Source organism: Rhyacophila brunnea, unplaced genomic scaffold (assembly GCF_057557595.1).
Source record: "Rhyacophila brunnea isolate RB1 unplaced genomic scaffold, BYU_Rbru_1.0 scaffold_13, whole genome shotgun sequence".
Taxonomy (NCBI): domain Eukaryota; kingdom Metazoa; phylum Arthropoda; class Insecta; order Trichoptera; family Rhyacophilidae; genus Rhyacophila; species Rhyacophila brunnea.
In genome coordinates, this window is record NW_028232785.1 from 28255043 (window position 1) to 28282089 (window position 27047).

Genomic DNA, 27047 nt, shown 5'->3' on the forward strand with positions numbered 1-27047 from the left:
TTACGTCATGTTGTCGGGTGACTTTATATCACTAGTTATAACATAGGCCTGCAGAGCTTTATCTTGATAATTTTTGGAGCCTAATTTATGAAAACAGATATCCACATATCAGTGCGAATCGCTTTATCTTCAATAAATGCAACCAAAAATCGCTCACGATTGACTAATGATAATTTTACTGCGTGCTTACGTCTAGCGGTTGGTAACTTCATAATTATTATCACGAACATTACGAAAAATAGCTGAAAATATGCAATGCAAAGTTTCGGATGAAAAAAAAAAAATTTAAGATTTCTAATATTCGATAAGTATACAAATAAATTGTGTAACTATGTCGAAATTACTGTTAATGTGTAACATTTATTTTTTTAGAAGTGAAATACATAATAATTACTCTATTGTCGGTAATTCGATTTTTTCATATCGTTATTTTTCATACGAATAAAATATCTGTTTTCAAAATATATATTTGCATTATAAAAATAGGGTTTTTATTGTTCTCGCATGATATAATTACAAGCAAAATCAGTCGATTGCCTTACATAATTTTATCAACTGAGGCGTCTAATTCCAAAAAGCGATAAGTCCACATTTGGTCAAAATACGCACCTATTTTTCGTATAATTTTACACAATATGTATTGTTTTATAAATTCCAAAAGGCAACATAACCCTACGAAAAATAATATTTTAAGTCTCGATTTAATACAAAAAGCGCCAAGTCCGTGTTTCATATTATTTAAAGCTTGGTTGATTTCGCGCGTGTTTGAGTCAACCGTTAAATATTGAAAAGGGCGTTTTCCATGCTGTAGAATCTTGTAAACTTATGACAGTGCCACGGAAATATGTGCCTTATGCGAGATAAATTAAAAAGTGAAGTACAAGTAGCGCTAAATCCAATTTTATTTTGCCTATATTTATTACATTTAAGAATTTATCGGCTGAAACGAATTGCCAATTGATGCTCATTTCGACATATAATACAACGGAGAAAACAATCTCACGTTAAAACAAATAATTGGAGCTTGAAACATTAAAACGTTGTTTCTCGAAAATATTGAATTGTGGACTTGTCGCTTTTTGTAATTAGACGACTCAACTAGACGATCCTAGAGAAATAAAGTGTGGCCAGCCCTGCCCTATAGCGACCAAACGTATTCACGAGAAAGCTATAGCGGATGAAATATAGGCATGTACGAAACAAATGCTGGTCTCTATATGTTTTACTGATGGAGTGATATCTATTAGCTAGTTATAGACGGATAACATGTAGTGATGCCTCTGTATGTTAGGTATAAGAAAACAAAAGATCACACGTTGAGCGTGAAAAGCGGATGAAATTGCATACGTTGTAACGTCTTTTATTATGAAAGGGTGAGCTAAATGAATGGAACACTGAGTTTCCATATGAAACCTACGTATATTGGCTTTCGGATAAGATTTGTTCAATACTCTTTCAAGACCGATTTTTCATACATTGGCTCTGAACAGATTTTGTCCAAATTTCTTGACTCCCATAGAAAAATTTTACGAAAAATTTATAAAGTCGTTATTTCTTCTAAGTTCGACTAACTTAAACATTTGAGAATTTTTTTATTTAGTATTTTTTCAGTAAAAAATGGCCCGAATTTACCTGTAAATAGTTATTTTCTCTTACATTAACAGTTCATGTTTCGAATAATTACGTGAGCAATAGTAGCACACATGGGTTGAACACTTGATACTTATGACACCAATGGGAGGTCACTTTTAAACATAATATTCAAAAATGGAGAAAGTATCACCAGCAATATAAGTATAATATATATTGCATTTAAAAGTTTATTCACCAACATGTATCATTTCATGTCTTTTAAGACTACTAAGTCGAGAGCATCTATATGAACATGCCTTGCATTTATAAGGTTTTTCACCAGTATGTGTCATTTGATGTCTTTTAAGATGAATAGATTGCGTGCATCTATACGAGCAAACATTGCAATTATAAGGTTTTTCACCGGTATGTGTCATTTCATGATTATTTAGATGGCTTAGTCGCGAGCATCTATATGAACATACCTTGCATTCATAAGGTTTTTCACCTGTATGTGTCATTTTATGTCTTTTAAGATGAATAGATTGCGTGCATCTATATGAGCAAACATTGCAAATATGGGGTTTTTCACCAGTATGTGTCATTTTATGATTTTTAAGATTGCTTAGTCGCGAGCATGTATATGAACATACATTGCATTTAAAAGATTTTTCACCGGTATGTGTCATTTTATGTTTTTCAAGATCAACAAGTGTCGAAGATCTATATGAACACACATTGCATTTATAAGGGTTTTCACCAGTATGTGTAATTTTATGTCTTTTAAGACTACCAAGGAGCGAGAATTTATATGTACATACATTGCATTTATAAGGTTTTACACCAGAATGTGTCATTTTATGTTTTTGAAGATTACTATTATCCGAGCATCTATATGAACATAGATCGCATGTATATGGTTTTTCACCAGTATGTGTCATTTTATGTGTTTTAAGACTACTCATATGCAGGCATCTATATGAACATTCAATGCATTTATAAGGTTTTTCACCAGTATGAGTCATTTTATGTATTTTAAGATGACTTATATTCAAACATTTATATGAACATACATTGCATTTATATGGTTTTTCGCCCGTATGCATAATTTTATGTTCTTTGAGATGACTAAGTTGCGAGCATACATTGTTTTGACTTTGATCAGCAATATCGTCGGTGTGAACCATTTTATGACTTTTCAGAGCGCTTCCGCAACTAAAAACTGCGTTGCAAATATTGCAAATCAAATTACGTGAGAAATGTATTACTCTTCTAAGAATAAGCCTAAGTTCCTTTGGAGTATCTCGTTCTAAGATTTCTTCTTTAATGTCTTTCTCTTCTATCGTCACTTCTGAATACTGTATCATTTTATTCTGGATTTCATCATCTAAGGAGTGTTGACTCTTGACTGTATCGTGATGTCTCGTGAAAAATCCCTCGGTAGAAACCTAGAAAAGCATAGTAAACGAAATCAATATTATAAATTATGTGTTATAAAAATAATGACATTTGTTATTTTTTACGGCGCCTTTGCTTTCAGCATCTTTAGCCATTATTAAATAACGAAGTGAGAGTAAAATGAGAATAATAAATGATAATAGTACCTTGCTAGAAATTAAATACATAAAAAATAAATACGTCACGGAATGATCGATAAGTAGGTAAAAAAAAATATACATACATATAACATCCAAAAGCAAATACATAAAACAGACTATGATACAATTATAGTAAAATAGAATTATGTATAGTAAAAACGAAACAATGGTGCGATTCGTCGATTGCATATGTACATATACGTACGAATACGCGGTCATTGGCTGCCAGGCATTTATTATGGCTCCCCATATGCACGCACACTATCGAGCAACCGCATTATTGTTTCGTTTTTACTGTAGGTACCTACTAACTTATTAATTATAGTTTTGAATGTAAAACACCATATTGTGTAAAGTAATTGACTAATGTGAATAAGATAATAAATGTTCACTGTGAAACTGTGTGGTAATATCTTTATTTCTAATATTTATTGATAAAATAGTTTACGACCACCAGAATTACGTGGGTACGGTGAAGCAGTTTTGCATTATTTTCCATAACATTTACATTGTTATTTTAATGTAGTTACTAGCGATACTTTATATTAGTGTGTTGGAGAGTGTACATAGTGCCTGCCATGGTGAGAGGCGAAGCCATGTCACAAAATCGATAGTATGATGCCATGTATTCACTAAGAGATAAATCGAGCAACATGTTGCGGGCCATAACACGCAACATCTACGTCGATGTCTCGGGAACAATGCCGCGGAATATTTTACTTGTACACACTAGAAATGTCGCCCGAGGAGATTGCGTCAGTCGGTGCTACGTATATATTTTAAAGGATCCGTTCCAGAAATAATCAATCATAACTACCATGCCTTACGTTATGCGATAATTAAACAATCAAATGTTTAAAAATATTTTTCGACTGAGGGAAGTAACTGTTTAGTATAATATTTAAAAATAAAATACTGATTTGAGTATCACATGGTTAAGTTAATCAATAAATATATTATATATTTTTATATTATTATTATTATCAATTAAACAATTAAATTTTGCTATGAACTTTAAGAGCTTTTCAATAAAATAATATAGAAATATCTTGTTTTAAAACAAAAAATATCAAATTAAATAATCAATATATTATTTTTCTAATATCCAGTGGTCGATAATATTATTGCTTTAGTAGAAAATATAAATCAAAATAATTTGAAAAAAAACCCGACTTTTGGGATTTTTATATTTTTTTTTTCTCGGCATCAAAAATAAAATAATAACATAGGCATTTTCTCCATTGAGTTACTTTTAGTAGTATGGCAACATTAAAATATCAAATGATTAGTCCATTAACATATTTTTTTTTTTTTGTGATTTTACCGAGGCTTTGACTGCGAATCGCTGTCATATCGCCTCTTCTCTTCTAGAAGGGGATCCGTCGATCAGGTCCTCACTCCTATTCTGTTATATTACTTTATAATTATTTTGCCTAGCTCTTCCGTCTATCTTTCTTTCTTCTTTAGACGCCAGTGTTTTATGCACCAGAATCGCTCTCCTCCGTTCCATCTCCTCTGTATTTTCGATACATCGTGTAATCATTGAATTTCAGATAGTCTAATTCAGACCTCAGCCAAGTCTCTGAGATTAATGCTATTGTTAAATGTTGCGCGCAACGTTGCGGAACAGCGTGCAATGTTGCGGAACATTTTATCCCCTAGTGACTACTAGTCACAAGCGAATCAATAATATTTGTACATTTGTAGATTCCTGTCTTAACTTCTTCTAATTTATCATAGCACGTCAATATATTTTCATTCTCACATTGCATTATGTTATTAAGTTCATGCAGGTGCTCAAATCTATCATTAGCCATGTGCGCAAATTTGGCTATTAAGTGAGTATTGAATAATATACAAAATTATTTGTTTTTTTTTGAGCAATGCTCCGCGGCACACTGGTGAGCAGCAGAGAGCACTTGTATTATCACGGTGACCAATTTCCGTGGGACACCATAGCTCAGCAGCATATGCCATAGAGATTCACGGTGAGGGCTGTCAAATGCCTTTTCATAGTCCACGAAGTAACAGGCGAGAGGCATATTCATCCCTTGATAATGAAGCAGGAGACATCGGAATGTATATATTATATATTTGATATATGCGTATATATTATTTATTGTATATACGTTAGGTATATAGCAATTAATGTGTGTAGAAATGTAATTAAATTTAATATTTTGTATTTACTACTACATGAGAATGTGAATATATGGTGTGGCTCTTTATATATATGAAAATCCAGAATGTGGTTCTTGTTGACCTCATAATAATTTATATGCCAGTTGGACTTGAGCATTTGAGTAGAACGCCCGTGTCGAATAGAAAGTAAAATTGTTGTTATCAGAATTTAATATAAATAAGTGAAGTCTGAAAGAAAGATTATTAGGTGAAAACAGACAGCCGAGATTTACAGTGTATAAATTATTTAGTGTATGCATACTGCACAAATTAATATATTATTAATATTAACAGAGAGCAAGAGTAATTAATAATTATTATTGTTGCACGGGAGCAAATAGTGCGCCAACGTGGTGATGTGAGTGGTTGTCCACACTGTTATTTGTTCACACTGTTAAGCGATTTCAAAGTCCGCGTGAAAGGCAAAAATATTAAAATGGTTAACACTACTGTGGACGTGAATGAAACCAAAAAAACGAAGAAGAAAAGAAACGATGATGAAGAGGAAGTGATTGGAGAAAAAGAAGAAGAATGGCAGACTGTAACCTCTGGAAAAAAACCTAGAAGAGACTCTGGGTCGCTTCAAAGAGAAACGGAAACATAGTTATGATAGCGACGGGAAGTATAATACCATTAAAGTTGAAAATAACGCAGATGCTCCATAAGGTAGGAGTAAGTACAGAAAATTAACAACAAAAATTTAAAGACGTACATCCAAGTAGAAGACGAAAAAGAAGCAGATAAAGTGAAACAAACAGGAGAACTCAAAGATCTCGGTTTTGTGATTATAGAGAATGACTCCTACTCTTATGGAGTAATAAGAAGAGTCGACATTGATATGGACCTCCAAGAACTGCAAATGGAAATCAAAAGTGATGCAAAAGTGACCAACCTTAAGAGGTTCACAAGAAAAAGTGACACAGGAGAGCTTACGAAGACCTCGTCAGTTAGTATTAAATTTGGGGAGAAAATATTGCCGAGAATAATTCACATATATGGCGTCTCTTTTGCTGTAGAACCGTATGTGGTAATGCAATGCTACAAATACTGGCGATATGGGCACATTGCGAACAATTGAGGCAGTAAAGAAGAAACGTGCCCCAAGTGCGGTGAAAACCATAAAATTTGCGAAAAAAATTAGGAAATTACGTGCATCAATTACAAAGGTAACCACGCGGCAAACAGGCAAAAATGCCCAAAGTGGCAAGAAGAGAAGAATTGCAAAGAAACAATGATAAAAATGAACATACCTTTCAGTGAAGCAAAAAAAAATATGTTAAGTAACAGCTATGCTGACATATTAAAACAAAAGAAATCGTGGGAAGAGATGAAAGTGAAATAATTCAAAAAATAAAGGAAAACAAAAAGAAAGAAGAAGTGGTGGTAGAAGCTTCAAGTTCAACAATAACAGCTACAGGTAGTATCATAAAGCCTACAAAAAATAAGGAATGTTCAAAGGGGAAGACAGAGGTTAATGCGATGGGAGAAATTATGAAAGTCTTGCTGAAAGGGGAAGACTGGCAGCAGATCATTAAACAACTAATAATTAAAGCAGTGGACTGGGTATGCAAAAACTTCAAAGAAGGAAATTTAGGAGAAATTCTAGGGGAGGTTCTGCAACGAAATGGATAAAAAATACAAATAAGGATTTTACAATGGAATGACAGAAGTATGAAACAAAAAAAAAGAATGAGGTAGAACTTTACTCAATAAAACAAAAAATACCAATAGCATTAATCTCAGAGACTTGGCTGAGGTCTGAATTAGACTATCTGAAAATCAATGACACGATGCATCAAAAATACAGAGGGGATGGATACGGAGGAGAACGATTCTGGTGCATAAAGCACTGGCGTCTATAGAAGAAAGAAAGAAAGACGGAAGAGCTAGGCAAAATAATTATAAAGCTATTTAACAGAATAGGAGTGAGGACCTGATCGACGGATCCCCTTCCAGAAGAGAAGGGCGATACGACAGCGAGTCGCAGTCAAAGCTTCGGTAAAATCACAAAAAAAATAAAAAATATATAATATATGCCTATTACTAATCTATGGTCTGCTGGTTTACAGCTGTCTGGACAAAGGGAATGGTTTGATTTTGATAGATGAGTTACTTCATAAATAATACACTAACATTAACACACCTTCTACAAACGTAATGTATGGCTCAATGCTACATAAGACAATGTTTGGAAATCGATGTTAACACCGGTTTTTGTATGAAGCAAAATAGTTTTACTTTGATAACTGATGAATAACAGGAATGTATATTTATAAAAAAGACACCGATATGTTATTAAATTTGATTTGCAATATTTCTATAAGTCAATACCTACGAAACGAGAAAGACCCGATAATTATGTTGTTTTGCAGCCAATCTGGGATCTGATTTTGACAGCTGAACAGTGGGATCATTAGTTTGTGAAATGATTGTACAAAAAGATATGCTCAGGTTTTGTATCTTAACGCTGGTTCTGTTCACAATATTATATATGGATGCAATATCGCAAGTAGGTAATTTTAAAGTATGCACACGTATAAAATGTAAAAATACATTTGAATTAGATCATTCAAAATATTCTGCGGAATGACGAAACCATAGACTAACTCTGTCACCATGCCAGCATGTGACGTGAGCATAATGTCATCACAGCATTATTCTAAGTACTACAAACAATAATGTTACCTACGACAAAAGTACTCTCTGACAGAATCGGTCGATTGGTCATCATCAGTGACTTACATCACATTCAAATACATACCGTAGGTCAATGCACCCACTCACACTAAGCCTGATAAATACGTTAGTGAAATGGTTGTACGAAGCTCGAGGATATGTACATGTAGTGTTCGATGTATGGGTTATGGTGTTGAGGATGATAATGAAGAAGTCGAAGATGTATGCAGGAGAGAGTTTTTTTGCAGCGTAACAGTCGGTACGATAGTATAAATACAATGACAGTACATATTATGTACTGAGATAATTACGAGCCAGGTACTTAGATTCAAATAACATTTTGATAAATCAGTATTCGTAATTTATACAGTCAAAAGTAATACCTAAACATTATATTCCAGTACATAATTATAATGAACGAGTCAGCGGTTTAAATACGAGTAGCTGTGAATTTTATTTATTATTACAGTCATAATAGAATATTATGATAATATGGGAATGGATATTAGACTAATTTTCCATTGCTATACCGTATTTAATATCGCCAATTAATTTGCTGACACAGGTAAACAGTAAGTTGTTTACCGGTATATGAGTTCCTGGGAATTTACTATTGCGGTTGAATAATTTGATACATTAAAAATAGATATTTGATCAATAATATACTGACAGCTACACACATATTAAAATTTTATCACAAAGCTGTGTTAGTAGACGTAGCCAAAGGAACAAAATATCACATAATATAGAATTACCTGGTGTACTGGTTTGTAATCTGAATGCGAACATCCAGGTGTAGGTTCTTCATCATGGAATGGATTTATTACGTCTGCAACGAACTCGCGTTTAACGTCAACCAGCTGGAGGTCAATCTTAATATCAGTGAGACGCACTGCTGGATTCTGAAAGAAACATCATAAGTCTATGTATGTAATCACATTAAAAAAAAAACAATTCAGCTCGCGTATTTTATAACAATATATAATTGTGGTAGAGTCTCCGTCACGTAACCTTGCCATTTGGAATAGATTTTTTTGAATGGAAACGTAAATAAACCGATCGAGAGCTTGGAATTTACTAATGCATTTATACGATGTACGTGTGTGAACCAATCGAGTGCCCGGCTTTTACATACATTAATACGGTTGCGTATAAACACAAATCCTTGTCACTGTGTAAAATGGTTAGGTTACGTGGAGGATTGTCTAGGTAGCTAAGTCTAAATGTATGTTAGAAGGTCATTTTTTGAAAGAAAGTTTGACATCCTCGGATGTTCTTAAACAATTTGTAAAAAATATAAACTTATCGTTGGTACCTATTCTGCTTAAATAATTATAAAAAATCGCAGGAAAGGACTTTATAAAAAAAACTAACCACAAAATCGTCTGTGTTCTCCTGCTTTATATAGGTGCGCGTGTCAGGGCTGTTCTGACGGCTAGTTGTTACTTCAAACTTGTCTTCAGTACTAGATTGGTCCCCATCAAATTCTCGCTTGACTTCCATGTTTGCGTATCAACAATCGTATGCAATGTGCTAGAGACAACTTGACAACTTTCTGTTCTGTTGTAGTATATCAGTCGAAATACAGTTAATAATATTCCGTGTTGCTATTATCTGATTGACAATAATGTATTGAACTTTGAAGGTACATAGTATGGTACCTACAGATGCTAATGTCAAGAACGCAGACTAAACGTTGAGCTTTAACTTGACTAAAAATGAATGTCACTGACAGCAATGGTAGCTGGAGACTGCTAGAGAGTTGTCATCACGTAAAAAATATCGTCAGTGTTGACATTATAAGAGAAAAAAAACCCAATTTAATTTATTTGTTATAGGTTCTCAAATATTAATCAAATTTACGTTAACCCAGTCTTTCAATCTCTTTGCGTTAACCATAAGAGCACAATTCAATTCGGTCTTTACCCAAAGTAGATTTGACAGAGAGGCTTATTAAAAGTACATTATTCTGGTTTTTGAGAGTTGGAAAATATTATTTATAAAATGACAGATGATTATGAAAGAAGTTTTTACCTCCCATTAATACTCTTATTATTCATGTAGACTTTGAAGTCCTTGAGATACTATAGGGAGAACTCTCACTTCTTCGCGTGAGGTGTTCTTATACTAAGTTATCTTCTTTTTCTTGTCGTTGGTCATACCTCCCTTTTTATTTACTGGTCATACCCGGCGGGGCGTTCTTTAATTATTGTTTTTATATATATTTATAGATTTGGGACACTTATAGTTGTGAATTTGAATATTATTAATCTGATAATAAAAGAAATTAATTAAATTGGGGTTTTTTCTCTTATAGTGTCAACACTGACGATATCTTCCACTCGCAGTCGATTTGACATTAGCAATAATTAGCATCACTGTTCCATAATACACAAACGTTTAATACATTATTGTGAATCAGCTAGTATCTCCGCGAAATATCATTATTTGTAGGTATTTCGACAACACTTATATTCAACAAAACAGATAGGTAGCTGTCTTCATCATTAATTTTATAAGATACCTTTTAAATACATAAACATGGAAGTCAAGCGAGAGTGTGATGCAGACCAAACTGATACTGAGATTAAGTTTGATGTAACTAGCCATCAGAACAGCACTGAGACGCGCACTTATGTAAAGCAGGAAAATACCGACGACTCCAGTTACTATTATGAGGTTAGTTTTTTTTATCAAGTCCTTTCCTGCGTCTTTTCATAATAATAATTATTTTAGCTGAATACCAACGATAAGTTACCTACTACAATATTATACGTATTATGTTTATAATTTTTACAAATTATTGAAGAACACAGGTAGGTACGAGGATGTCAAACTCTCCTAGGTACAATTTGACATCTAGCTAGGTACGATTCACAATTATAATAATATACATATTGTTATAAAATTCGCGAGCTCAAACTAGTGTTGTTATGTAATTACATAAATCAACATGTATGTTTCTTTCAGTTTCCAGCAACACGTCTCACTGAAATTAAACCCGAGATTGACGTCCAGCCGGTTGTTGTTAAATGCGAGTTTGTTGAGTACGCAATACATCCATTCCATGATGAAGATCCTACACCTGGATGTTCACATTCAGATACCAGACCAGTCCACCAGGTAATTGTATATTAAGTGATATTTTGTTTCTTTGGCTACGTCTCCTATCACAGCTTTGTGACTAAACTTCAAAAGGTACATATCCTCGTCTGTCGTATCGGTTATACACGCTTCGTGCAACTATTTCACTAGGTAACTTATTTATATGGTTTAGTGTGAGTGGGTGCATTGACCTACAGTATTTGAATGTAATGTCTGTCACTGATGATGACCAATCGACCTACCTATTCTGTCAGAAAGTATTTTTGTCATAACATTATTGTTTATACCTAGCAGAATAATGCTGCGATGACATTATGCTCACGTCACATGCTGGCATGGCGACAGAGTGAGTACCTATGTGGTTTCGTCATTCCGCGGAATATTTTGAATGATATATTCAATGAAGTTTAACAATGTATAGTTTTCGTACTTTAAAATTACTTGCGATTATGCATCCATACATAATATTATTGAGAAAAGTAAGTACCAGCGCCATCTTAAGATACAAAGATTGAGCATATCTCTTTGTTCACGCATTTCTCAAACGAGTGATCCCACTGTTCAGTTGTCAAAATCAGATTTCAGATTTCCTCCAAAACATTATAAGGCCTTTCTCGCTTCGTATTGAATTATTATAAAAAAATCGCAAATCAAATGTATAACCCACGGTTTCCCAAACTATGTCCCGCAGATCACCAGTGTTCCGCTGAACCTGAATAGGTGTGCCGCGTTTTTGTTTTGAAAGGTTTGTTGGAATTGTAAAGGTTTTGTACACGTTTGCAATATTTTCTGAAAACTAGTAAGGACGATTCCTGGGTTCGGAATTCATTTTCCGTGACAGCTAAACCAGTAGGCTTAAGCGCAGGTGACTATTAAAATCTTATTGATTTAATTAGTGACTCTGATTTGAAGATCAGCCTTTAAATGATTTCTGGGTGAATCTGTCAGAAGAGTACCCCAAGTGATTAAAACAAGCTATTATTAGTTGTTTTCATGGCCCCCACAAGGGGGGGCTGACAGGGCTTTAGCCTGAGGGCACGGGCTCTAGGTGGGCCCGACGTGGCGGGTGACCAGATAAGTAAGAGAAATACACATCACAAATTTGCTTTAATAGTTTTTACGGCGGCTACTGCGTATTGATACTCGACGACTTCATAATGAAAGTAGACGTATTAAAAATAGTTAATAATACACTGAATAAGGGACCTTAATTTGAGCTGTAACAAAATTTGAAAAATATTATAGTGATGTGTCACACTGCCTTTAACATTATAGAAAGGTAGGGGGCCGCCAAAGATCCTAGCCTGAGAACCCGCTTCAGGATGTGGGGGCCATGATTGTTTTACTTCCGTTTTCTACTATCTTTTTATCCGAAGCGGGATTTTCTATTTATGCTGCAACGAAGTCAAAGTGCAGAAATAGGCTCGACGCCACACCAGATATTAGAATGCAACTTACCAATATTGTGCCTGATATCAAGAAGATAATATGCAATTCAAGGACTCAAAATTATCAAAGTCATTACTAGGGCCCGGATTTGTATGCAACAAAAAACATGGTTATATGCATGCACGTATGCACTTAAAATCAATAGAATATGCACTAAAACCGAAGAAATATGCAGTTAAAAATTTACATTTTTTGTGGGAAAAAATTGTAAATACCCACTTTACCTAATATTACTGACAAAAAATCGAATAACTAGTTAATAATTTTTCAACATAATACGATATCAGATCAAAAAACACAAACAATGAATATAAAGTTAATCAATTACAATTTTCAAGATAGTCTTTTCACAAGTACCTACAAATAATTGAATAATAAATGCAATGTAAACCAAACATAAATTAAAAAACAAAAACGACACACTTAACTATTCCTAAATACTATTTTCTGTTTTTTGCCCGAAAAAAAATTACATAATTTTTTTCAATATTTATGCTCTGGCATTAAACTTTTCCGCATAGATATCTGTCAGTATTTTGTTTATATGCGGAAAATTACCTCTCAACGTCCACTTGGGCAAACTTTAAATAATAGTGCCCGAGTTGACTTCACTTTTTCCACTGATAAATCTACAGCTCGGAGATGGCATTAAAAATGCAAGTGCATATAAACTATCTTTCTTCCTAAATTAGTTATATTTCGATAAAATAATTTAAAAAAAACTAAAATTATACATTAAAAAGCCCTAAAATATGCATTTATTTATGAAATATGCACTAATGTCTCAAATATGCTCTAACGTCTTAAATATGCACAATAAAATTTTATTTTTGGATTCTGTGTCTTTCAAAACAGATTTCTGTGCAACTCTCATAGCTGTGCATACACCCTAACAAAACATGCACTAGCATATAAATCCGGGCCCTAGTCATTACCTAAGTGCTTTATTTATTGATATTTTTATGTATATATTATATTATTGTTGTATATTTAAAAATATTTAATTACTAAATATGTTTTAATAACATTTTTTTTTAAATTTTAACTTCTAGGAATCAATCTAAAAAATAAGCTAAGTGTTCCGTTAAAATTTCCGGGTTTGCGAAGTGTTCCATTGCAGAAAAAGTTTTGAAAACCCTGGTATAACCTATCAGTGTTTTTTTTTATTAATATAGATTCCTATTATGCATTAGTTATCAAAGTCAGACTATTTCTTCATACAAAAAAACGGTGGTAACATCGATTTCCAAAAATTGTCTCATGTGGCATTGAGTTATTATTACGTTTGTGGAAGGTGTGTTAATGTTAGTGTATTAATTATCATGTAACTCATCCATCATAATCAAACTATTCCCTTTTTCAAGTCAGCTGCAAAACAGCAGAGCACGGATTAGGGATTTTTTTTATAAATGTATAGAGCCACACCTTTGTCAAGTTCTGACATATTATTAAAAACACAAATTAAAATTTATTTACATTTCTACACAAATCTTAATAGCTATATAAAGTATAAACAATATAATATAATAAATACGCTTATATCATATATACCTCTGTGCCTCCTGCTACAGCATCACGATATGAATTGGTATTATACCTCTCACCTGTGTTGCTTTGTGGACTATGAAAAGGCATTTGACAGCCCTAGCCGTGAATATTTGTGGCAAATTCTGCTATGGTGTCCCACGGAAATTGGTCACCGTGATAAGTGCTCTCTACCCCAATACAGAGTATCGCGTGAGAGCAGCTGGAACATCCTCTGACCTCTTTGAAATCACGTTTTCCCCTTTCTTTTCATCAAGATTGATTTAATAATGCGTAAGACAGTTAGCCCCGACAGTGGGATACGTACTCCTAATCATGATGACACAACCGAACTATGCGAAGAAAGACTGTGCGATTTGGAGTATGCAGATGACGGTGTCGTGTTTGACTTGACGATCGAATCAAATCAAATCCATGAGCAGAATCAGAAGGGATCAGCAGTCTGATAACATTTTAAATACTTTCCAAGAAAAATGACATTATACACTTATTTTCCCCTAGCGGCAGATTTCTGTGATAGCATTTAACGTCTGATTATGTTTTTGAGGTATACCTGGTGTCGGTACTGCGTTTTATATTATCGGTTTGTGCCTAACGTTGTTTATGGTAGGTACCTAACATTATTCTAAAGGATATAGTTTTACTCGACATGAAGTGCATTAAGAAAAGCGTCAACGGAAATACTGTAGTCATCAATCATCAACCCGTAAAAGAAAGTATGGACAATTTGGTAGCCCGGTTCAGGATGTGGGGCCCATGATTAGTACCTACTAGATTTAAAATAACATGTTCCATTACATTTTTTTTGTACTATGACTGAAATTTTTACATCTGTCACTTAACGAAAACTGTGCCTTTCTTATAAAAAGTACCTTCTTAATTATTTTTTTATTTCCTATAATAACAGTATAAGTTTGCTCATTAAAAATAAATTTGTATTGTCCTTGTAGTATAAGACGTCCATAAATTTGTGATTTATTGACATTTTCTTATATAAACACTACTAATACCTAACAATTATAAATATGATAACCTTCTGGAGAATATAAAATATGTTGCTTTAAAAATGACTTCAGAATTTAACGTTTTAACTTTGTTTTTGATCTCCTGTAAAATCGTCTTTTTGGACATATACTTTTTAGTTTATGTGAAAACTATTTTCTAAACTATGTTTTAATATTTTTTGTTGATATGTTTGCCTAACGGATGTGCAATAACTTGCCATCCATATTGTAAAAGTGCCTCGGAATTTCTCATATCTCCGTCATTTTATTTTGTGGGGATCAAAAACCCTATACATTTTCAACAGATGATAATACGTAATATTATTTACAAACTAGGTAGGTAGGTAAGTACTACAATATTTCTTGGACCGAGTAATAATTATTATTATAAATCGGTGAAATAAGATGGCAGCATTGATTTGGATTTTGACATGGCAATATAGAATAACTATCTAAATAAACTGTCATCTGTTAGCACTGTTAGCAGGAACTCAGTGTTAGTTTTGAGACGTAATATGTTGATAGTACCACAGAACAGGTTAGTAAATATAATTCAGGTAGGCCATACCCCCAATACACTACATTTTGAAGCGTGGTTTTGAATGTGTGACGTGCAATAGTGTGTGTTGTAACCTTCAAATACACCAAAATTATCTGTGCATAATCCGATAGCAGTAAAGTTGTCAGAGGAAGGGCAGGCTAAGAATGCCGTATTCTTGACACGATTTTAAGTTTATCCCATACAATGACAATATTAATGGACAACGCACTCAATACAGCAGCTAGCAAGTAAATTCGCGCATAGCGACATTCGCACATGTATAGGTAGACGTCACGCAATTTCATTATGCGATATCACGCATCAAGAATTTATAGCAATATCACCTTTATTATAATGGCGTTAGAACAGTGTTTCTAGTGTCAATGTTCATTTGAGCGAACCCGTTTGAACCGAACCATTCGGCAGACTCGACAAAAAGCGTCGGGAATTTATAGCAATATCACCTTTATTGTAATGGCGTTAGAACAGATTATGCCATTCGGCAGACCCGACGAGTGTCATTTTTTTCCAGATGCTTCGTCAATATTAATGTCATTGATCCCATATTCTACTACATTTGAGATCGGATGCCTGTTACTCCACACCCGTTATATATTCAAGTTCCCATTAATTCCGTATTCTTTGTATTCTATATTAATATATGTTTTGTTCCTACTGCAGCGAACTATAAAATACATTTCCGTGTCAAATAGGTACGCAAAATGGACGTAAAACGCGATATTGAATTGAAGGAAACAGACGCGGAGGAACAGCATTGGTACGATGTGCCAATACAACATACGAACAGCCCGGCCACGGACATCAGTGTCAAGCAAGAAGAAGCCAGCGATGACTCCAGCTCTTTTGAGGTTAGTTCTTGAATCTAACACATAATTAAATAATTACAAGATAAAAAGAACTTTTTAAATACAATGTTTTTAAATATTCTGTTGAATCATATAAACTTGACTTGCTAGCATAACGGCCCACATGCTCAGCGTAGGTCAAAATGGAGGTTTTATGCTAATGTGTAAATCTTGCCCATTTTTTTGAATAATAAAATGCCTAATTCAGGTATCACAGAGATTATCAATATAATTTTTTATCGTAAATATTTCACTTCAACAATGTCGACATAAATTTTACTAATGGTTTTATAAATGTTTTTAAAAAATATTAAATATAAAAATTCTTAATACCACTGCACATGAATGTACTGAAATATTACTATATTCTAAAACATAAGATCGAGAGGTTTAAAAGAATATTATTTTTTGTAATAAAAATGCTTTATGCAGTCATCAAATGTTTAAAATAAATATAAAGGATAATAAGGCTTCAAAATTATATAATTAGATTATCTACAACGTTTAAGGAATGTCCAGGATCATGCTTTCAAATAGCATAAAACCTCCATTTTGATTATACGGCGCACGTCCCCCCATAAACGATAAAAAAAAATTGTCCTTGATAGAAATAATACTGAAATGTCATTTTGACATTCATATTGATTTCCATAGTAACGCACGGATATATTAATAATTTAGTTGCTAGGACCTCAGACCCCTAGCAACCAATAATAGTGGATTGGATTACGGATTTCTTCCGAAATTTCATGCAAAACAGAATTAACTGAAAATGAATTCAATTCTGCTTAAAGATGGTTAAAAGTATTAAAAATCCAGTGGCATCGTGTTCTGATATATTCTAAAAGTTTCAAATGACTAGCTAGTCGGGAAGTTAGTTAAAAATCGATTGCAAGATTTGTACCGAACAAAAAACTACCGGACATATATAAGAATACGAGCTAATAAAAACGTTGTAAAACACATTCATACACAACTTGCCAAACGTTGGTTACGTCATTTAGGTTAGTTACGTAGCACAGTTCACCGTGAGCTGTTTTAAGGAAAAGAGATAGAGCGCTATGCAGAACCATATATAGGGGCGTAAGTCCCTAAGATAGGCGCCTATCTTTAAGAGGCTAATATCTGCTACTTCGGCTCAAAATGTACCTACCACAGAAAGGGAGCATCCGTCTGACGTCGTGCGAGCTTACCACGTGCTCACGTGACGTAATGATAATGTTTTTCATCACCGACACTTTTAGATTAATAAAGCCTGAGCATAACTTTCTGCACAACCAACGAATGGTCCGCTGCCTTACTATTTTTTATTGATAACGTAATTGCAAGCAGATTTTGGTATTCTATAATTACTGAAGAGTATAAATAAGTTATTACTATGGTCCGGATATGTATGCACCAAAAAACATGAATATATGCATGCACATTTGCGCTTAAAATCATTAAAATATGCACTAAAAACTAAAAAATTTGCACTTAAAAATTGTCAGTTTTTTATGGAAAAAAATTCTAGTACCCTCTATACCCAATATTACTGATAAAAATTGAATAACCAATTAATGATTTTATAAATAATATACAATAACAAAAAAAAAAACACAAATAATCAATATAAAGTTATATACAATTTTATTTTCAAAATAGTTTTTTTTACAAGTACCTACCTACAATTTAATAAGAAATGCAATATAAACTAAATACAATTTAAAAAAAAACAGGAACGACACACTTAACAAATTCTTAAATACTATGTATTGCTGTTTTTGTCCGAAACAATAAGTTATAATAATTTTTTCATTGTGTTGTGGTGTTAAACTTTCCGCATATCTGTCACTTTTTGTTTATATGCAGAAAATGACCTCTCAACATCCACAGAGGTGATTGGGCAAAATTTAAATATAGGTGTGTGTGTTGTCTTGACGTTTTCTGGTAAATCCAGGCCTTTTCCATTAATATAAGCATCAATTTTGTATAGATTCTCGAAATCAGGATTTTTCGATAAAATATTTGCGAATATTTCGTTTATGTCTACCATCTCACTTGGGATAGAAGACAATCGTCTTTTAACATCTTCCACCATGTCCAGTGACTCTGTTAAACAAAGTCCTTATGTCTACACAAATCCACTATCAATAGATAAGTCTGGTTCATTATCCACCCACTGTCTTAAAAGAACACAAGTAGTAGATTTCACTTCTGGCATTTTCAAATAATGTAGGGATTTTACTTTGCCGAATGTTATGATCTCACTTTTGACACGTAAACCATACGTAAACAATGACGATCATATACTAATATAATGCGACGATGTTGTCAGCTATCAGTTTGATTCCATAGAGTCTATTGTCTATGGTATAGACAATGAACAAACTCGGTGGCACGACACAGATTCAGAGAACTTACCTCTAGTATAGGAGATCGGCGACTGACTTTGTATAGAAAAAGACGTCACAGATGCAAATTTCCCCTACTCTAAATTTATGTTTTCATTGATTATCTAAGGAATCGTCCATAGTTTCGATTAAGAAATTATGTCTACGCGTAATGGTTCAAATACTTGTCATTGAAATATGGATTTTAATAACTTAAAATACAGAAAAAGATAGGAAAAGGTCGTGCATGACTTTTCGGGGCGTTTCACACGCGAAAAATGTACCAATGGGGCAGTTTTTCTACCTCCTCCATCAGACCAAGATACAGAAACCAATTACAGAAAAGCAGTTTATTTCCCGGGTTTTCCGGAAAATTATAAATATTTGATTAAATAAAAATAAGCGGCCTACAGGTATCTGTAGGTGGAATAAGTTTCATAACAATCGCAAAAGTCCCTCTGGTACTTTTATCACAGATTTGCTAAATATCTTCTGATTCATTTATCAGGATTGCGATTATGAAAAATGAAAAACTATCGGTTCAAAACGATGCGTATCGCTAATACGAATAACAAAAGCAACTGTTCTAGTATGTCAGTGTAAAAGGAATGAGTCAAAATGCAATCCTGTCTTTTCTTTTATACCCGTACCTTCTGCGCCGGTACAACTCCGCTGGGGGGTAGGTACGATTAAAATTTATATAATTACATTTACGAGGTACTTTAAACTTGAGATATGGCTTTAGATCCAAGTAAGATTCCTACGACAAGTATTGATTTATAAGGTTTTGATTTTTAAGAACATAGTTTATAATAAACGTATTATGGTGCATGATCGCACATAGATAATTAATAGTATTTGAAGATGGAATTGTTATCAAGAGAAAGGGGTTATATATTAATTTAATATGATTACATTCTCCGATGGTAACCTCAAACCACGTGCTGCGGACTGAATTTCACATACTGTTTGTTTGATAAGGATACACACGACAATTCGCTAGGAAATTCGGAAAGTCAACCATTTAGGCAGTTCCATTTACTTCTGGTTTTATCCCATCTACTGCTCTACGTCAATTCCACCGTGACCCTTCACTTACTTGGGTACATTCCCTCCCTTTGTGTCTAACAACTTGACAAGCAGCTATATTATTTACTGGCAGGATGCTTATCCATAGATCACATACTGTGCTGGGCTAAATTATCAAGTGCTCCGTTTCGTCAAATTTTCTACTGTGAGTGCCGATAGAGTGACGACATATCGGAAAAAAGCAGGTCATGTGTCGGTTAGGGGCGGTAAAAATACAATTCTGATAATTGCGGTCGTTCTACGGCACGCACCTACTGCCATACTGTTGAAACCACGCCTCGTGTGGGTCACATATTTGTGTCGTACCGTCCGTTGATGCCAATTGTTAAACTTTTTAGGTCCATTCTCTGACTAAACACACAAATTGAAAATCGTCACAAAGATGCAGAGCGAACCTCTTTTATTGACATCAGTCTAATGTTTTATCCAATCGTGTGATTTTGCATTTGAAACAATAATAATTTTGTACCAGATAAAATAAATTTATACCTAGGGGCGGCAGGTTATAAATTAAAGTATGGTGAAGCAGGCAGGTAATCAATTTGCGCCAAAATTAACGTTAACATTATTAATTATATTGGTACGTTATAATGACCAAAGTAAATGCTCCGTGATGCCCTGCATTTTTTTATCGCGTGGCTATTGTTGGCCTGCTGTCATTCAGTCGTACGAGAAAGCTGATTCTTGGCCTCTCCTTTTATTTAATACCTCTATGATATATATATTAAGACTTGTACCACAATAATTGTATCATATTCTGTTTTATGTATTACCTTTTGGATGTTACATGTAGGTGCATTCGTATATTTATGTATCATTCCTTAACAATATTGAATTTGTATGTGACACCTATATAGGGTAGGTACTGTTATAATTTTTACTCCCTTACTTTACTTAATGTCTGAAAATGCTGAAAAGTAAAAACATTGAAAAAAATATCTTAAACAAAATAAGTATAAAAGATAATTTATATTTTATAATAACGATAATTTTGGTTTTCTAGGTTTCTACCAAAGGATTTTTCACAATGCATCACGAGAGTCAACAATCCTTAGGTGATGGAATCCAGCAGAGAATGAGACAGTATTCAGAAGTGACGATAGATGAGAAAGACATTAAAAAAGAAATATTAAAACGAGATACTCCGAAGGAGCTTCGACTTATTCTGAAAAGGGTAATCTATTTCTCCCGTAACTTGATTTGCTGCATTTGTTACGCAGTTTTTGGATGCAAAAGTGCTCTAAAAAGTCACAAAATGGTTCACATGGACGTAATTGATGATCAAAGTCAAGCATCTCATAAATACAGAGTTAACTCGAAACTTAGTAAACTTAAAGCACGTACAATGACACATGATGGTGAAAAACCCTATAAATGCAATGTATGTTTATATAGATGCTCGCAGTCAAGTATTCTTAAAATACATAAAAGGACACATACTGGTGAAAAACCATATAAATGCAATGTGTGTTCATTTCGATGCCGGTCTCTTGGTCATCTTAAAACACATAAAATGACACATACTGGTGAAAAACCATATAAATGCAATGTATGTTCATATAGATGCTCGCAAATAAGTCGTCTTAAAACACATAAAATGACACATACTGGTGAAAAACCATATAAATGCAATGTCTGTTCATATAAATCCTCGAAACCAAGTAACCTTAAACTACATAAAATGAAACATACTGGTGAAAAACCATATAAATGCAATGTATGTTTATATAGATGCTCGCAGTCAAATACTCTTAAAAGACATAAAATGACACATACTGGTGAAAAACCATATAAATGTGATGTGTGTTCATTTCGATGCCTATATCCTAGTCATCTTAAAACACATAAATTGGCACATACTGGTGAAAAGCCTTATAATTGCAATGTTTGTTCATATAATTCCTCGCAACTTGGTCATCTTAAATCACATAAATTTACACATACTGGTGAAAAACCTTATAAATGCAATGTGTGCTCATATAGATGCTCGCAACCTAGTAATCTTAAAAGACATGAAATGACACATGTTGGTGAATAACTTTTTATATACAATATATATTAGTATAATGCTGGTGATACTTATCGCATTCTTGAATAGTATCTTTAACTAACCTCAAATGTCCTTTGCTTAAAGTGTTCAACACATGTGTGCTACCAACGCTCACGTATGTATCTGAAACATGAACTCTTAATATAGGAAAAAATAAAAAAAAAATGGATCGCTAGCGCAATTTGACATGGAAAGATGCATGTTGGGTACAACAGTTAAAGATTGTAAAAAAAACTAGTGTATAAGCAAGCAGACAATAGTACACGATGTGATAGAGGTCGTTAAGCAGATGAAATGGCAATATATTGGACATATCTCTCAGCGAGTAGACAACCGCTGGACAAATGCCTTCCTTCAGTGGTACCCAAGGAGCAGAGCACTAAATGCCCACAGGGTCACCCTAAAACCTGCTGGATAATAAAGTTTTGAGGATCCACGTGACAGCAAAAAACTAGGGACCGAGAAGGGTGGAGGGTGTTTCGACAACAAATGTTTGCGACGGATACTGGGTATGCGGTGTTATGAGTAAATAGGAGATAAGAGAACGAACCGATTTCTCATCCCGCTGAGAGTGCTGAGGCACCGTTAGACCCAACTCTACCATGGGTGCCAGAAGAGAACTTCAACCTTGCTTGCCTGTTCTTCTAGCTAAAGGGAATCCGGCTTCCTGGAAGGCAGCTAAATACCGCCTTTCTATAGAGAGGTTTAACTTGGAATGATGCAAGAAGACTTGCGAGCGACAGGTATTCTTGAAGGCGCAGTGTGGTGTCCAGCTAACGAGGGAATGCAAAAATATATAAAAAATAAATAATGGAATCATATCAATTACATATAGGAATACTATAGAAAATAAAGTAGGTGGAACTCGGTGATATTTTGTTGTCAACGATGGAGGGCTTCGAGCTGCTGATTGAGGAAAAGTTCCGGTTTGTTGATCGTCGGTTGAAAAAAGAACCTCCTGCTTACGCCCGCTTATAATTTTATGTATCATGTCTTTTGTATTTTTAAACCTTATGGTGGAAAATAAATCGTGAACTTTAGTGATTTTCCCTGATACTTGGAGAATGGCGACAGGTTCTGCATTAAATGAGGTAGATGTGTGCGATCTGGACAGGTTTCCCGAAGGCCTTCGTATAAAGTGTCATCAGGATATTTATATTGGCCATATCATGTCTCTTATAATTACCACAATTACTTACCTTAGTTATACTGCATCAATGTTCATCCCCCATGTGTAAATTCCCAATGTTTTTCAATGAATAAACGCGTCCGCGCGGACAGCTAACATCCTTAAATCTGTGTTATTTAATTCAAAACATGTACGATATCAAAGCCATATAATGATGTCTCGCTAGCATACATCAACGAACCAGATGCGTGGACTTCATACACGTGAGTACCTCATAAGTCTCAATAGGTACTGCTCTAAACGATGCGACACCATTTTGTTTCTTCTTTCAATGTTCCCAACAGTCCCAACTATTCCGTGCTTTTCATTTGTCACCGTTTGATAAAACCATTCGCTAGAAATTATATTTTCCCATCCAATTAAAACACATTGATACGTGTTAATCTTTATATTTTAATAATAATATAATAGTGATCATTTTTCGCTGTCTTTGAAAACTGTTATTATAGCAATAATTAACGCGATTGACAGTATTTTATAACCTATTGTGACATGTGTGACTATTGTGACACGAGAACACATAATATTATTATTGTTAAAATGGACATTATCATTCAACCTGAATTGAACAAATCAAATGACACAGTTGGACTTGTTTGATTTGGGACAGTTTGGCAGAATGTTCACGGAAACGCTTTTCTGAGGACTAATTTGTGTTGCCAGTACTTAAAATTAATTCATCAACATATTAGTCTCTAAAACAGAAACACATTTATTGAAACGTCAACTTGTTATGTAATTTTAACTTCCTATCGTCGTCTACAATAACACAAATTTAACAAACTGTCGTATTCATTTATTTTAAAAGATATAAATAATGCTTTATATATAGGTACCTCGCCAATTAGTGCATTTGTGTTGCTAAATTTCAAAATCAGCCAAGTCCATAATAGATGAATAGGAGAAAAACAGCTTTTTGTTTTCTCAAATACACAGTCACAAGGGTGAAAATTTATATTATTTCGAGTATAGAATATTTAAAATGAAGTAACAAATTCCACATTTCGATAATGAAGAAATGTTAGAAAGCAGTAGTTCTTCAGCAATAATTGTATCAGTAATGTATCAAAAGATCCGTTGATAACAGCGATGATGACATTTTGGATCCAGGTTTTCTACCCGTTTCACATGTATGCGAAGAAATTTCAAGCGACTCTTGGTATGATAATAACAGTAATGCTATTGCGACCGAAAATGCAGCATTTCGTGATATACTAACTGAAGAAAATCAAGCTGATTGTATACCTTATCTCCAATCTAAAAGGTCTAGGGCAATAAGAAAAGACAGGAAAAATAAGAGGAATTCCGGAAAATGTTATGTGACGGAGACTTAAAGAAATCCCAGAAAAAAATTGTAGAGAACAACTTTACTTACGGAGTGTCGCATGAAATGTCAAAATAAATTTGAATATGAGCTGAGGAAGACACTATTTGAGTCATTTTGGGGAATGAATGACAGGGATAGAAGAATCGACTATTTAAATGGTCTTATCACATCCTAAAGTTACTCAAAGACTGCGATCAAATAGTTTAGGACCTAAGAAATCGTCTGACATCACACAAGTACAATTTGAAAATAGATGGGGAACTACAACCGATTTGTAAATCTTGCTTTCAAAAAACTTTTGATGTATCTAATGAATTTATTAATAAAATACTTTCTAAACGAATGTCTCATACTGGAAATATATTTGAACCAGATCAAAGAAGCATCCACCCATCAATAAAACTACTGCCGAGAGTACAAAAAAATACACAACACAATTTATTAACTCTTTTCCTCGTTATGAAAGTCATTACAGTCGCCGACACACTCAGAAACAGTATTTACCTGCAGATTTAAATTTGATCAAAATGTATAATATGTATAAAGAACAGAATACTACCGAGGCAGTTGTGTCATATAGTATTTACAGGAACAATTTCAAGACAATGAAAATATTTTTCAAATTACCACACAATGACTTTTGCAATACATGTGATACATTTAAATTACAAATGAAGCTGTCAAATGACGTCATACAAAAGTCACTGCTGGAAATTGATTGGAATAGGTACCCATAACGAAACTGCAGATAAACATTTTTTGGCCAAATCTAAAGATAAGGCTGAAGCAAAGATTAACGATGCAAAGTCAATGGATACATTTGATTGGCAACAGGTCTTGCAAACGCCATACATTCAGACCTCAATAATGTTCTATGAACGACAACTGGCAGTACAATTTGACTGTTGTTAATGAGCAAGGCATAGCGCATAATTATTTATGGAACGAAACTGTAGCGGGACGCGGTGCCAATCAAATAGGATCGTGCTTATACCTGTAAATATTTCAGTACATTTCCGATAGAAGTTATACATGTAAGCATGTACTCAGATACATGCACAGGCCAATACAGGAACTCTAATATTGCGGCAATGTGTTTTTCCATATTGCAAGCTAGTCCTGCAGTCCAAATAATTGACCACAAATTTATGGTAAGTGGCCATTCGCGCGTGGAATGTGATACTGCTCACGCTATGATATAGAAGGAAAAGAAGAAAACAAGTATGATGATACACCATCCCAGGGACTGGGCACAACTTATACTTTCAACCGGAAAACCTGGAAAGTTCAAAGTCACGGAAATGAACCAATACGACTTTTTTAACTTTAAGTCTTTTTACGACAACGAACTTCATCTCAAAAAAAAGAGATGCAAATAACGATAAATTTCTATGGCACGATATCCAATGGATGAGATTCATCAAAGATAAAATCGGTACGTTGTACTATAAAACTTCGTTGGATATCGATGGTCGATTCATGTCAATCTCATTTCTGCGAAGAATGCGAAACGATCCTTTACTAATACCCAAAAAAATACTCCGCTATACTTCCGATTTCGAAAGAGAAAAAAAAGGATTTGGTCAGTATACTGCATCTGATTGATCAAATATTTCATTAACATTATAAAAATCTTCCATCAACGTCATTGCAAGAAAAAGGAGAATTGGATTTTTGTGAAAATTAATAATAAATAGGCTTGGGAAGCCTGAATAATAAATTTGTTTATGTTTTTTTATTCATCTAATTAAATTCTAAAATATACATTTTTACTGTATGATACTCGTAACAATAACATTAATAAAATACTGTATTCTTATTAATGCCGTACATTTATTGTTTTTAAATAAAAAAGTATATATTATGCGAAAACAATAAAAACCCAATTTTTATAATTCAAGTATGTATCAATGTATTTTAAAAACAGATATTTTATACAAATAAAAAATAACGATAATAAATAATATACTTAATTATTATTTATTTCACTTCTAAAAAAATAAGTACACATTAACTGTAATTTCGACATAGTTACACCACGCGAGTGGAGAACGACAAGGTTCTAAGTGTTTGTCCTTGACGAAACAAAAGTTACATTGAGGCAGCTTAGAATACTACTTCATTGTTGAATTTGTTTTTTCAAGGACGAACACTTACCTGTATATCGAATATTAGAAATCTTATAATTTATTTCACGTTTTATGTCACGAAGAGGGGCAAGAACAAGCAACCACGGGTTGAAATCTAGTTGATGATATTCTGTTCCCTTCTTTGTTATACACTGTTTAATTTTAGGTAACATATCTCTGAATTAAAAACTACCGACTAAGTCATCTTACATCAGTATGCAACAAAAGTTCGCCATTTTCAACATTCGTCTAATAATAATCGAAAGTGCCTTCTTTGTACAGCTTTACCACGAATTTAATTCACAAATTAAAAATCAACATCCATCACGTGATTCAGGTTTAAGGCTGTACCTC

General features: G+C 33.7%; 2 protein-coding genes across 2 annotated transcripts in view; one reads left to right on the forward strand and one right to left on the reverse strand.

Annotated features, from left to right (window-relative positions):
- Nucleotides 1–10632, reverse strand: LOC147077162 (uncharacterized). Its single transcript, XM_085941015.1, has 4 exons — nucleotides 9402–10632; nucleotides 8783–8929; nucleotides 2729–3020; nucleotides 1–80 (listed from the first exon to the last, which is right to left on the reverse strand). Exons 1-4 carry the CDS (start codon nucleotides 9528–9530, stop codon nucleotides 1–3), a joined length of 648 nt encoding a protein of 215 aa, XP_085797141.1. The 5' UTR covers nucleotides 9531–10632.
- Nucleotides 10569–27047, forward strand: part of LOC147077163 (uncharacterized) — a 26153-nt gene continuing 9674 nt past the window's right edge. Inside the window, exons 1-4 of the mRNA XM_085941016.1 lie at nucleotides 10569–10706; nucleotides 10998–11150; nucleotides 16385–16540; nucleotides 21002–21608. Of these exons, the coding sequence (XP_085797142.1) occupies nucleotides 10569–10706; nucleotides 10998–11150; nucleotides 16385–16540; nucleotides 21002–21608 (1054 nt within the window). The remainder of the gene's footprint in view (nucleotides 10707–10997; nucleotides 11151–16384; nucleotides 16541–21001; nucleotides 21609–27047) is intronic.

Bases quoted from the DNA above. Each gene is read 5' to 3' on its own strand.
- LOC147077162 (XM_085941015.1), bottom strand. From the start codon at position 9,530: ATGGAAGTCAAGCGAGAATTTGATGGGGACCAATCTAGTACTGAAGAC. The intron at 8,930-9,401 runs GTTAGTTTTTTT...TGTTTCTTTCAG, and splicing joins AGAACACAGACGATTTTGTG to AATCCAGCAGTGCGTCTCAC. The intron at 3,021-8,782 runs GTAATTCTATAT...ATGCTTTTCTAG, and splicing joins ATTACAAACCAGTACACCAG to GTTTCTACCGAGGGATTTTT.